The sequence below is a fragment of the Cyrtonyx montezumae genome, unplaced genomic scaffold (assembly GCF_038088225.1).
Source record: "Cyrtonyx montezumae isolate F1298 unplaced genomic scaffold, pur_monq_1.0 scaffold_13, whole genome shotgun sequence".
Lineage (NCBI taxonomy): Eukaryota > Metazoa > Chordata > Aves > Galliformes > Odontophoridae > Cyrtonyx > Cyrtonyx montezumae.
The window spans coordinates 22,223,584-22,236,619 of record NW_027071859.1 but is presented as its reverse complement, the minus strand read 5'-3'; the positions used below and the strand labels follow the sequence as shown (position 1 = coordinate 22,236,619).

General features: G+C 36.9%; 1 protein-coding gene across 1 annotated transcript in view; it reads right to left on the bottom strand.

Annotated features, from left to right (window-relative positions):
• Positions 1 to 7,260: 7,260 nt before the first annotated feature.
• LRRC1 (leucine rich repeat containing 1) overlaps positions 7,261 to 13,036 on the bottom strand; it is a 59,040-nt gene continuing 53,264 nt past the window's right edge. The window contains exons 11-14 of the mRNA XM_065730817.1: positions 11,953 to 12,068; positions 10,930 to 11,102; positions 9,278 to 9,414; positions 7,261 to 7,636 (exon numbers count right to left, since the gene is read on the bottom strand). Of these exons, the coding sequence (XP_065586889.1) occupies positions 7,478 to 7,636; positions 9,278 to 9,414; positions 10,930 to 11,102; positions 11,953 to 12,068 (585 nt within the window). The 3' untranslated portion in view covers positions 7,261 to 7,477. The remainder of the gene's footprint in view (positions 7,637 to 9,277; positions 9,415 to 10,929; positions 11,103 to 11,952; positions 12,069 to 13,036) is intronic.

The following is a 13,036-nucleotide window of genomic DNA, read 5'->3' as shown; positions in this document are numbered from 1 at the left end:
TTAATTGGTCATCTTATTACCCAGGTAAAAGCAGGAAGTTTCTTCTTGTGTTTTATACATGGGGAAAGTGAAAACCAAAAGAATTTAAACAGTCCAGAAGAAATGTTTTGGGGAAAAATATTTACGAGCCTCAGCACTTGTTATGTGGAAATATATTTTCCACCTTCTTTCATCAGTAGCGACCCTTTCTTATTGGTAAACAGCTCATTTCCCTGAAATATTTAACAAGCAAGTCAGATGGGCTCCTTTTTTGCCTCCTTCCGACCTGTTTTTCATGTTTTCCAAGATGGTCTCCCCAGAATATAAATACTGCTCTGTATCATACCCCTGGGGGTTAAGAGGACAAACTGTTCTCATAAAGTACAAGGTGTCCAGCTGATAAGATCTTGCTAATAAATCCTCTACAGAATGAATTTCCTTCAGGCAACAAAGGTTTGCAAAAGCTGCATATGACCTTAAATCATTCTGTCAAATGAAAAAGAATCCAAAACACCCTAACATTAAAAGACAAGAAATGAAAACCACCAACATTTCTTAAATATCATACCTACATTGATAAAGAAACACCAGGCTTACAGCAATAACCTGCTAGCCAACTGCAAGTAGAAACCAAAGTAAAACTGCCGGAGCTTTCAGGATTCTACAAAATTTTGATAAACCTTGTCCAGAAACACTTTAAGTAATTAGTAAAAATTGGAAAGAAAATGTCTTTAAAAATGAATTTCCAACAATAGGAAACACTGTTTTCCTTTTAAGTACATCTATACATAAGATTCAGTATTCTATTCATTGGAAAATACTTCATTCATTCTTTTTTCAAATTACAAAGAGCTAAAAGTGCTTAGTGTGACTCGTGAAATGAAAGCTAACCAAAATTACACAGAAACAAAGGCATACTTGAATATGGATTCATTGTAGAGAAGCCAGTAAAATAGAAGCCTGAACAGGTTATTGAAGCAAGCCTTCTAGAAGCAAACCTTGGTAAAATACATGACTTAACTTTAAACTTAGATGTTCAAACATTAATCAGCCACCATCTCTCCATTTCCTAAAGATACCATTAAAAAAAAGTTGTAGTTTATGCTGAAAGCATCCACTATGCAAGTGACCTTCAGACTCACAGATTTCCCCCCCTTTGAATAGCAACAGATCATCCATAATATTCTAATAATCACTTCTTGTTGGTTCAGATCTTGTTTTGATTTTATATTGCAAGGTGAAGTACGTAATGTCATCAGTGAACTATATATGCAAAGAAGTTCACTCATGTTTATAACATTGTAGTGCTTCGATTAATATTCCAACAATCTAGGATAATCGTTTCTGCTATAAGTGATTTCAAAATGATTTAGTGCAGGCCATTTACGCTGGGTTTGGGTAAAGATGAAAAGTTACTGGGAGAATAGGAGAGAATTTTTGCATCACTAGCACATCATAATTTGCCCAGGGACCAAAAGGGAGCAGTTTTAGTCTGACATCTAACTTTTAAGTGTTATGTCCTATCTCTGCATTATTCCAGGGATGCTTACAAACTGAAATTCAAGCTGCTGATGATTTGGTGGTATTCACAAGCTGTGTGTGTATCCATGGATTTTGAGGAAAGTTAGTCAGTATTTAACCCTGTTCATTTCAGGGGAGCTGTACTAGATATCCTTTAAAAGACTCTTCCAAATCAAGCAACTAGAATCTATGATCTACAGATCTATGAGATCTAAAGAATCTATGATTCTACAGATCTACTCATCTAGACTGTTCATACTGATTATGGTTGTTACCATACCTTCAGCTCATAACCCAGATATTTCAAAGACAACAACAGGTGAGCACTAAAAGAGGAAGCGTCAAAGGTGACTGACCATCAGTTATCACCTTCCTGATATTAATAACAACAGAAGTTTGCTAAATCCCCTCTCTCAACCATCACCTCCAAGGAGCTACAGACCTTCCCACAGGCAGGACCAATGGCTGCACTTTACAGAAGATGACCTTTCCCATAAAAGGGTAAGTGACCTCTTAAGATTTCAGTGTCAACACTGATATTTCAAGTCCATTAAGAGGCAGACCCTAAACATGTTACAGACTCAAAACCAGACTGCTGTGAGCCCTTCAAGTTAGAATACAGAGCAGCCATGCATGCTCTCATACATGCACCCCAATACATTCTGATGCTCCAGAATCCAAGGCTGGCCATTCTGTTGGCACTAGTGATAAAATGCATCACATCTCCAACATCTATCGGAAGAGCAGATAAGACGGTTCCTGCAAAGCAGCCCTCAAAACAGGTGCTTGCATTTCCACTCTGGAAATCTCACGTTTTTCATTAAACTGCTTGAAAACCAAGTATTTTGCTGAATTTAGAACCAAAGAGGAAGGCAATATCCCTCTGAGAATGTCATAAATGGCTTGGGAGGAAGGGAACACCCAAAACATTTATTGATAGCCAGGGCCAATACACTTTTTTCATCATCTTTGACAATAACCTAAGCACAGAAACAGACTTGTGCATTTCACGGAAATAGAAGGTGGGAAACATTCTCACCAAGCCAACTGAAAAAATTAAAATAATGCTATTTTCCAGCCAAGGCAAAGAAAGGCAGGGAATTCTCCATTTACAAAAGGTCCACATATGTCTTATAACAGTGCTCAACAGTCTCAGTGTGAGGTACGCAATTCACAGCTAACTATATATTCAGTATCAGTCTATACCAACTAACATACTAAAGAATACACTTCACAAAAATTTAGTTCTTGGTATCATTACTTTACTCTCAAAAGTTGAATTTGTGAGCATCAAGTAGTGAAACGTGCTAAATAGTTCATCAGCCAAAAACTGTTCACTCAGCACTGGTAAAAGATCTCCCCATTAGACAAGGAGCAGTCTGATCAGCTTGTCCTGGACTCAACAAGTCATTTCCTGGAAAAAAACACTGACATATAAGTTTCCGATACCCATCTCACAACCACACACTGATTATCAAAAACAAGGAACGCAAGCTAGAAAAATAATCTTGATATATAAATTATCTAGAAACTGTGAAAAATGTCTGCAGAAAGGAAAAGGGGATGGAAAAATCTCTTGCTACATCAACTACTGCTTTTGCTTTTCTAAGCCTATAGAATTGTCACTTCCAATAAAGTCAACTTACCTGCAATAGCCAACAGGTTAATATTAAATCCATTCCACCTCTATGGTCAACTGGTTTTCTCTAGTTAACCATTTAGCTAACAGCAACATGCAAATAATGCAGCATTTCTTTCTTTGCATTAAACTATCTCCCAGATGGCTTACAAAGCAATTCAAAGAGTAAAGTAAGTTTAAAGAGAGGGGAAAAAAAACAACAAAAAAAAACAACCTTAAATTCTGTTCATTATTTAGGTTCCCCAAAGCATCAGCAAGATTAAAGAAGGACAGATAGACTAGAAAGGGAGAGCTCCTGTTTCCAAGGGCAGACTCTCAAACTCTTTCAGCACCAGGTTTTTCTGCCTACAAAACAGGGTTACAACTGCCTGGAACTTTATCAGCACAGTTGAGAGTACAAGCGTATCTAAAACCCTTTATAAAATGTCACATATGCAGACTATTTGAGAGATCACAGGAACTCACTGGTTTGGGATATTGGTGTGTTAAATAGGTAGAACAATATGCAGTCCCTCCTTTTATGATGAACCTAGTGTGAACCAAACATTTAGGTCTGGGGGAGAGAAAAGGTAGCCATTTGCCACTGTTCAGCCTGGGGATACCTAAGCATTCTTCTATCAACAATAATAATAATAACAACTCGCACAAATAGTATAAAAAAACAGCATTAACACAATACAGTGCTATACAGAAAGTAGAAGATGAAAATTGCACCTTGTCTTTCAAATTTTCCCTCACACTCACTCAAGAAATACAAATAAATTCTAGATTTCCATTCTACAGATGCACAAAATGATAAACAGATTTTTAATTGCAGCAGTAAGTGAGGAACACCAACACTCCTTTCAGCATAGGAGTAGATTGGTCTCACAGTATACATCAGCTCCTATAACCTCTACATAAACAACTCCTGAATCACATTTTGAGCTAACCTTATTTTTCTTTACAAACTGATAGAAGCAAAGAAACACATTCAATAAGAAATTCCTATCACCTGCCTTTGGCTTGAATGACCACAATGAGACTACCCATCCATCTTCTCATTGGCTAGGATGAATCTAAACAAAACTATTTCAAACAAAAGCAACAGCTCCAGATCACTCATTTGCTGCTGTTCTTTCATGCGTAGCTAATATGGTAGAAAAACTGAAACAAGTATTTCTTCTATTACTCAAAATTAAAGTAAAAAGATTTCAAATGGTTCAGTTGGATAGGATCATCTAGTACAACTCCTTGGCCACTTCAGGTCTAATCAAAAGTTAATCCTCATTTCTCTGCCTCCTTAGAGGGACTAAAAGCTTATTTTTAAAAATAGAACAATGACAAAACAATAATCATAAAGCTATTGCAAGGTTTATCGGTAATTCTGACATCATCAGGAGGGAGGAGGTGCATAGTTTAAATGCCCTAAATCAGGATCACCAAGGTAAGATTGGAAAAAACCTCCAAGATCATTCAAGTCTACCTACCACCAATATTTTTCCACTAAACCATGTCCATTAGTACAATTTCTAAACATTCCTTGAACATCGCCAGGGATGGTGACTCCTCCACTGCCCAGGGCAGTCCATTCCAGCACCTGACCACTCTTTCAGAGAAAAAGAACTCTCAATATCCAACCTGAATCTCCCGTGGCACAACTTGAGGCCATTCTTTCTCATGCTATCACTACTCACGTGGGAGAAGAGCCCAACCCCCACCTCACCACAACCTCTTTTAAGGTAGTTGTAGAGAGCAGTAAGGTCTACCCTGAGCCTCCCCTTCTCCAGACTGAACAATCCCAGCTCCTTCAGCCACTCCTCATAAGACCTGTGCTTCAGACCCCTCACAGCTTCACTGCCTTTTTCTGGACATGCTCAGGGGCCTGAATGTCCTTGTGGTGAGAAGCCCACAAATGAACAAAGCACTCAAGATGCAGCCTCACCAGTGCTGAGCACAGAGGGACGATCACTCCCCTGCTCCTGCCAGCAACACTATTTCTGATACAAGCCAGGATAACATTGGCCTTCTTGGCCACCTGGGCACACTGCTGGCTCACGTTCAGCTAAGCATCAAACAGAAAAACTAGGTTGGAAAGGACCTACAAGATCATCTAGTCCAACCATCCTCCTATCACCACCCCTACCCACTAAGCTAGTAAGTCAGATCCCTTAGCACCTCATCAGTTTCTTGAACAGCTCTAGGAACTGTGACTGCACCACTTCCCTAGGCAGGCCATTTTAGTGTCTGACCACTCAAGCAACACTCCCAGGTCTGTTTCCTCTATATAGTCTTCCAGCCACTATGCCCCAAGCCTGTAGTGTTGACTGGGGTTGTGGCCAAAGCGCAGGAACCGGCACTTGGTCTTGTTGAACCTCATCCCATTGACCACAGCCCAATGATCCAGAGCACCCAAATCCCTCTGTAGGTCCTTCCTACTCCCAGGATTAAAATAAAAAATGCTATAGCTGTTATCAAAGAGCTTCCTGTATTTTGTATACAGTTGAATACAGTTTCCTGTATTTTTTTTTTTAAATTTTGGTTCTGCCAATCCCAGTAAATTCTTTAAAAGGCAAATTCTACACAAAGTTGGTGTCAACTATACAAAACCTTATTTTCTTTCTCATTTTATTTGAATAGCAGCTTATCAAGAACAATTGCCAGAATTCTGCCTTGAGAAGAACACAGCTTCACCATCCATGAACTAACCTATCACCTATCAAACCACAGCAGCTCTTCCAAAGAGATTATGCCTCAAAGTTTAAAAAGAGGAGTCACTGGGAGGAGAAGAAATTAAAAGTCAAATATATTATGGCAGTTTAGATTTGAATATTTGGAGATGGCTTGCAATGCCTACTTGCTTGATTTAAAAACAGAAAGGAATAATGTCTGTAAAAGCATCAAATAATAATCTAAGAAATGACAAAACTTATCAAAATTCATTACATTAGTTTACGATTTCATTACATTAGTTTACACTAAAAAATGTAAGATCTCTGCCCTGAACTGAGACTGCTCAAGTCTCTAAGCTGAACAAGTTAGAGATCTTTGTTAGTTCACACACACAATGCATAGACACCGAAAATCAATGTTTATCAGGCTCTTGCAAAATTGTTATTAACTGAATTCAGCTCAGTTAATACTTACCTTTATAAACAAACCAGAACACACAGATTTAATAAGACCTTGAAATCACCACTGGAAGTGCAACACGATAACAATGATAATAAATGTCAGTATTCGTCCATACACACTTTAATTACTATTTTAATGACACAATAAATCTATTGAAGCTTTTAAAGATTTTATTATTATTATTATGGTTTTATAAACTTGTATAAAACCACCAAAGCACTTAAAAGGATCATGCTTTCTTGTGTAATACATAAAACTAGAATTATACTGTGCTTCTGAAAGTCTATCGTGCTGCTTTTGAAGTTATTTTTACAGATGGCACATTTTAAAAAAAATTCTAGTGACTGCAATGCAACACTGCATCCAGAACAAGATGTTTTCTTACAACTAAGATAAAGTGTGAGTGCATTATGTAATAAACAATAGCAGTTGGATCATTTTAATCTTAATTCCATATATAACAAAACTAACATTTGTGCTTTGTGAACTAAAATCCCATGGTATAAACAAATTCTGTTTTGTAGAAATCTCAAGGAATTACTATCTGAAAAGAAAAACACAGCTAAACCAGGAGACCAAGTTTAAATCTACTCACTTTCCTCAAGAATTGCTATTTTTTAAGACTAGTATGACATACAAGACACAGTAAGGCACAATGGGTGGTACAAACAAATGAATACAGTTGTCCTTGTTCTCTTCCACAAATACTAAAATATGTACCGCTCAAGATAAATTTTCTCTTAAAAATGAAATACATCATTTTGTTATGAAAGTTCTATACAAAATTTTAAAATTTACACCATCTGAGCTGCCAAAAAAATTAAAAAAAAAAAAAAAGCATCAATTTTCCACAAAACTAGATTTCTCACCAGCACATCCAGGCACTGGGATAAAAAAACATCCCAGCACTCTGGAAAAGAAAGCATTATCTCCCCTGTGTTAATGACAAAAATATCATATTCTGCATACAGTAGTGTATTATACTTTAAAAAAAAAAAAAAACATAGTACTATTAAAATTACAATATTGATTTTGAAATTATTGGTTCACTGCCTGGATGAAATAAGGCACTTCCTTCCAGTGGGTAGTACTTTTCACATATATGGAGACGATGAATCAGGTTCTGGTTAAAAACAAAAAGGGGGCTCAGTGAGGTCCCAGAAGACGACAGGAATATTTCAACAGCAGGGGAAGACACAGGAGGTAAAACCTGGAGATGAAATTCTACACAGAAGTGGTCACTCTGTCAATGGCATTATTGACCTCGTTTTTGTTTGAATCCAGTCCTTTAGCAGCATTCATATCATTCCGTAAATTCTCCACTGTCTTTTTCATGTTCTTTAATTCTCCAGGGTGTGGAGTGGCTCGCCTTAGAAGTGTTCTCTAAAAATAAACAGTGCAATAAGTGGTTTTGCCTTTGTCTCTGAAAAACAACATATGCTTTCAAGGCTTTAGCATTAACATACAAAATACTAGCTATTGATTTTCTTTTCCATTTTTCCCCCCTTTCCTTTTCAAACTACTATGCTTAATTTTGAAAGTTATTTTCATAGCTGCTTGTTTGTGAAGACAAACAAAAGAGGTTTTAAGAGCTACTTAAGTGCAAAAGCTTTCCCCCCTTGACCTATACATCTGAAAGCCACTCAAATGAAGTGCCATTATGACTTCTGAAGTAAAGATTAGTTCATAAATGTAGTTGGGATTTTTTTTTTTTTCAAAAACATCCAGGTGAATTAAGATCATATTTCAAAACAAACAAACAAACAAATCACAATCCTGTTGGTTTTGAAAAAAATCCAACAAGATCATACATGCAAAGTACATGTGTGCCACTGACATGTAAACTACAGGGGAACTGATGACCCAACTATAAATAAGCGGACTGGTCAAGACTTCTTTAGAAATCACCACCCTCCCTAAAAAGGACCATAAGCCTCTTTTTCCCCTAAAAAGGCTCTTGCTTCACGCCAGTCTGCAATACCACTACTGAAAGCAGTTATCATTAACAAGTGAGCCCCAGTTCCTAAGTTTTCCTAAGCATTCCTAAGTTAACACAATTGCTAACAAGCATCATTCAGAACTTTCTTATCAGTCAATCTACAAACAATGCTTGTCAAAGACATTTGGTTTCCAGTGCTCTGGGCTAAGCAAGCATCTTATTTGGAAACGTAAATGTTCATTTCCCTACCATAAAAGAATCTTTATAGCCACTTTCCAAAGAAAGACCATGCTTATAGCACGCTACAATCCAGACAGTGCTATGAAGTATGTTAGGCTGAGCTCTAATGAGTGCAACTAACAAGTTTTTAGAGTATTAAAGAAGCATGCAAAAAAAATTGATTGAAGCATTCTTAATCTTTACAGAGATTTATATCTGTAATAAAAGTTAGTAAACAAAGATTAAGTTGTAATTTGATCTACAGGACATGCAGAGCCCAACTTAATGGAGAGGTCTTTAAGTACAGTGACAGATGTTCCCACATCCTTTGTTTAAGTGGGAAACTAATGAGCATAAACCTTGCTGTTCATGGACAGTAAGGTTATTTCAGTGCAAATGGTGAAAAAGAGTAAAAGTGCAAAGAGAGATCAGAAACAGAAATGAGAAACAATGTAGCTGGGTAGCAAACTTAGCGGAGACACATGCCAGAGTGCTGGAATCCTAAATTAGATTCTATATACTTTCAGGCAGTAAAGCTTCACAGATGCAGAGGAAGATCTTGTTTCTGGAAAGCTGGAGAGAAAGTATCCTGAGGAAACACAGGAAAAGAAAGCAAAACAAAGACTGCCCTGCATCAGAACTTAAAGTTATATTCAAAGCAAAAAAAAAAAAAAAGGAAAAAAATTAAGCATTTCATGTCAATATGAAAAGTTTCAGCAGTCAGTATGAACAGTTTCTCCTATTAATACAACCAAAATGCATGCAGTCACAGCTGAAATATTTACAGCAAGACAGCTCAGATCCTTTTCACACTTTTGTGTTAAAGTCACAGTGTCTGCAGGTGTCCAAAGCATTGGAAAACATACCATTTCATTATCCTCTTCATCTTTTTCATCTTCTAAGAAGCGAATTGCACTGACTCTGTTCACTGCCCGCTCATTCCATGTTTCATCTGACATTTCATTTACCAAACTCTCCAATGCACCGCATCGAGGCAGGTTATCTGTTAAACAGCAAAACATAACTGAAGATTCACAAAAAGTCTAAAACTCTTAACATTTGCAGCATGCTGATAAGTGCAACATCCGACCAACTTCCAGTCTAGGTACGCAACTATCTATTTATGTATTTTGGACAGAAAACAGAACTCGTGTCAATTTTCCGTCATCAAGTACACATAATAAGCACTTTTCATGTAAACAAGAAATTTCTATACTTGGACTGTTTCAAGTTTGTGATGGCTTCACAATCTGATCATAGAACTTAATGTATTTGCCACCATACACATTCATCTTTCAGATTACACCTGCCACTTATTAGCCAGTTACCTAAATGGCATTCCGTATCACAATATTATTACTTCTACCTGTCCTGTCCTTTTATTGTTGTGAGACACACATGTCCAACAATCTTAATTGCAAGTCTTCTACCCCATAAGCCATAAGACAGAATTTTTTGGAGAAGAGATTTATTTTCTACTAGCCAAGCCTTTAGAGAGTAATTCCTTCTTCGTTAGTCTTCTTGAGGTAACTTTCTCTAAATCTAAAGGGGTTGATTCATTTACTTCTTTTAATTCTTAATGTAATTTGTACTCTCATAAAACCCAGAATTCACACACAACAGTCATTTCCACACATCTACTGTTGAAATAGTTTCTATTTGCTCCAGTTCCACAGTACTGAAAGACTGAATTACCACCATCTAAACATGGACACCTATAACATAGATATCTACAAGGCTGAGCTCTTCTCTTCAGGCTCCCTTTGAACCCAGCAGACAGCAGTCCACATGGTTTATTCTAAAAGCTGATTCTGGGACAGGTTAAGTTACTCTCCAATGATTACAGAAAGAGTTTAAATATTTGGTGCCCCTTCAATGTTCACATATTGATATAAAAATTTTGGAAGAGAAATAACACCCAGAAGCTACTGGAACAGCAAACAGTGCAGAAGAGTTTACAGTTCCAATTGACCACGAGGCAAGCATAAAATGTGAAAGCAACTTAAAAATACACTTCTATGCTTGTGGAAGAATACAAATTACTGTACGGCAGATCTGCTTAAAAGAAAATTACCGTGCTAAGAAGTAAAACATCTACTGCTTATTACTAGCAATTCAATTATTTTTCTGGTAAAGAGACTGTGGTAGGAAGACCAACAGTTTTTAATCACACATGTGTAATTTAAAATGCATTAATGTATGCAAATACAGACTCCATTAATTGGTCCACTGGTAAACCTCAGAATTAATTAAGCCATCCTCCTCCAGGCCTGTATTTTATATATTGTAACCACTGGCATTTTATTGTCAATAACACTTCCAGTCATACTTTCAAGTCTTCTGAAACCTAATACAATTACCAAAAAAATAATTAAAAGTAAAAATTCAACCCAAACCGTACTCAGTAGAGCTAATGCATATTTCAAAAAGCCTGATTTACAAACCTTTACAGAACAGAAAGCACAGTAAACAAAGAAGAATTTCTATACGCAATCAAAAACTCACTCTAAGCATTTACCTTGGCAACCAGGCTCAGAAGGCATTTGAGGAAGTAATACACATGTTAAAATCTTTTCTCCTGTTTCAGGGTCTGTATCAGTCTGAAACGTCAGCAAAGGTTGGGACTGGTTATCAGACAACCACAAAGCCTTCAGCTTTAAGGTGGTCAGTGAGAGGGGAAGATACGTCAGCCTAATTCCAAAAAGAAAAAGGGAAAAAGGTAATCCCTGGGAGACTTATGGGTCAACTTCATGAGCATCTGTTCAGTACACAGTTCTGAGCTGGGATAAATAGGAGTGAGGTTGTTAATGCCTCTAATGCCTCACACTATAGCATTCATCAACACGAACTATTCCCTTATTTTAAAAAGAACCTGCAGCTTAATTCTCTGTAGCTATGAATAAGCTAAAATAACACTGAGCTTTTTCCACTGCAATAAACTGCCCTGGGACGCAGATTGCTGCTTGTGCTCTGGAGCCTCACACGTACAATTGCCGCAACAGAAGTGCTTATGAAGCACTTACATTGCCTAGACGAGGTGCCACTTGTCTTTCATTTATTTTCTTTCATTTAACTTCCTGCTAAGCAACTGCATTCATTTGCTGGTTTAGGCTTCAACCTAATCCCTTTTGCACTTTGATTTCTGAAGCACATCAGCTAAGATTCATGAGACGCAGTGCAGTCCAAGTTGCACCATTTGCCATTTGTGCTGCTATTCCTAAGATACTTGATATTAGTATTACTTCATGTTAAGGTAAGTAGTTTCAACCGAAGCTCTACAGAATTGCCCTTATTATCAGTTTCAATTGAGAAATTCCTTGAGGGAAAGCAAACCAGAATACCTACACATGAAAACACACAATTTATGCTCCTTTGGGCCAGAGGGGAAGCTTACTTTCACACTGTCAACATTAACACTAACACAATGGTCATAATTTTTTTTTTTTGCAACTTTATTATTAGACCACATTTCATTTATCATCAGAAAGAATGATGTAAAATCATCAAAAAAACATGTCAAAACAAAACAAAAAAATCTTACCTGTTTCCTGCAACATCCAGGACATGGAGTTCAGTGGCTTGTGAAATTTCAGAGGGAATTCGAGACAATCTGTTGTCGCGTACAGAAAACACATTAAGACTACAGCATCCCCCAATCTATATTAGAAAGGAGAAAAAAATAATAAAAAAAATACTATTTTTGTTGCAGTAATGTAATATAAACAATGGCATGCAGTACGGGTCACGTAAGATGTCACTGTACATTCAAGTTACAATGCCTGCCAGACACTTCACCCAGAGGAACAGACTGCAAACAAGTGTTAACTTAAAAGAAGCCTGACCTGAATGAAGACAGCATGCTCTAGTAGTTTCTCAAACAATTTTATTTGTGAATAATGTGTACCTTTACAAACAGGTCAGGCTCTACCTACACCTTTATAGCCTTCCAAGGCAGGAAGAAATCAGTAAACACACAGATTCCACTTTGTTGACTACCCTCAAAAAAATACTAGCTTTAACATTTGACATTTTTGAGCTCAGTGTTTATATACCAATTCTATCTTTCCTCATGCTAACTTTATATAGAAGCAAGTGCAACGAGGCTCTAAGCGATACTCAATAAACTAAATATTACAATCAACTCCCAACATTTATTGAGACAATGAAGAGCAATGAAGAGATCACAAAAAGTAGAAGGCTCTATGAGCAACATATTTTCTGCCACGTTTTCTTAGAAGAAACTCATTTTGAATCTCCCATATGAACTGGCCAGTTCAATCTAATTTTCTATGCCTCTTCTAATTTATCTGAATGTACGTATCTGCATTCCCAAGTTAATTTTGGGGGTGTAAAGGACTAGAGTTCAGTTTTACCCTTAAAGTATCTGTAATTTGCATCAAAGGTATTTCTCAGAAAAATAAAGCTCTTAGGTTAAATTAAAAGAAAACATTCCACCTTTTTGTTCCAGATAGCAAATGCTACTTCTATAAGCATCAAGATAATTAATTTTAGCAACTTGAAAGCTGTTTTAAGTAATTCTTTGTTTCTAGTCACAAAGGAAACCTACCTTTATTTGCTTGTCTTACATAGCTTCAAAAAGCACTACTGCTTGTTTCACAGTTACA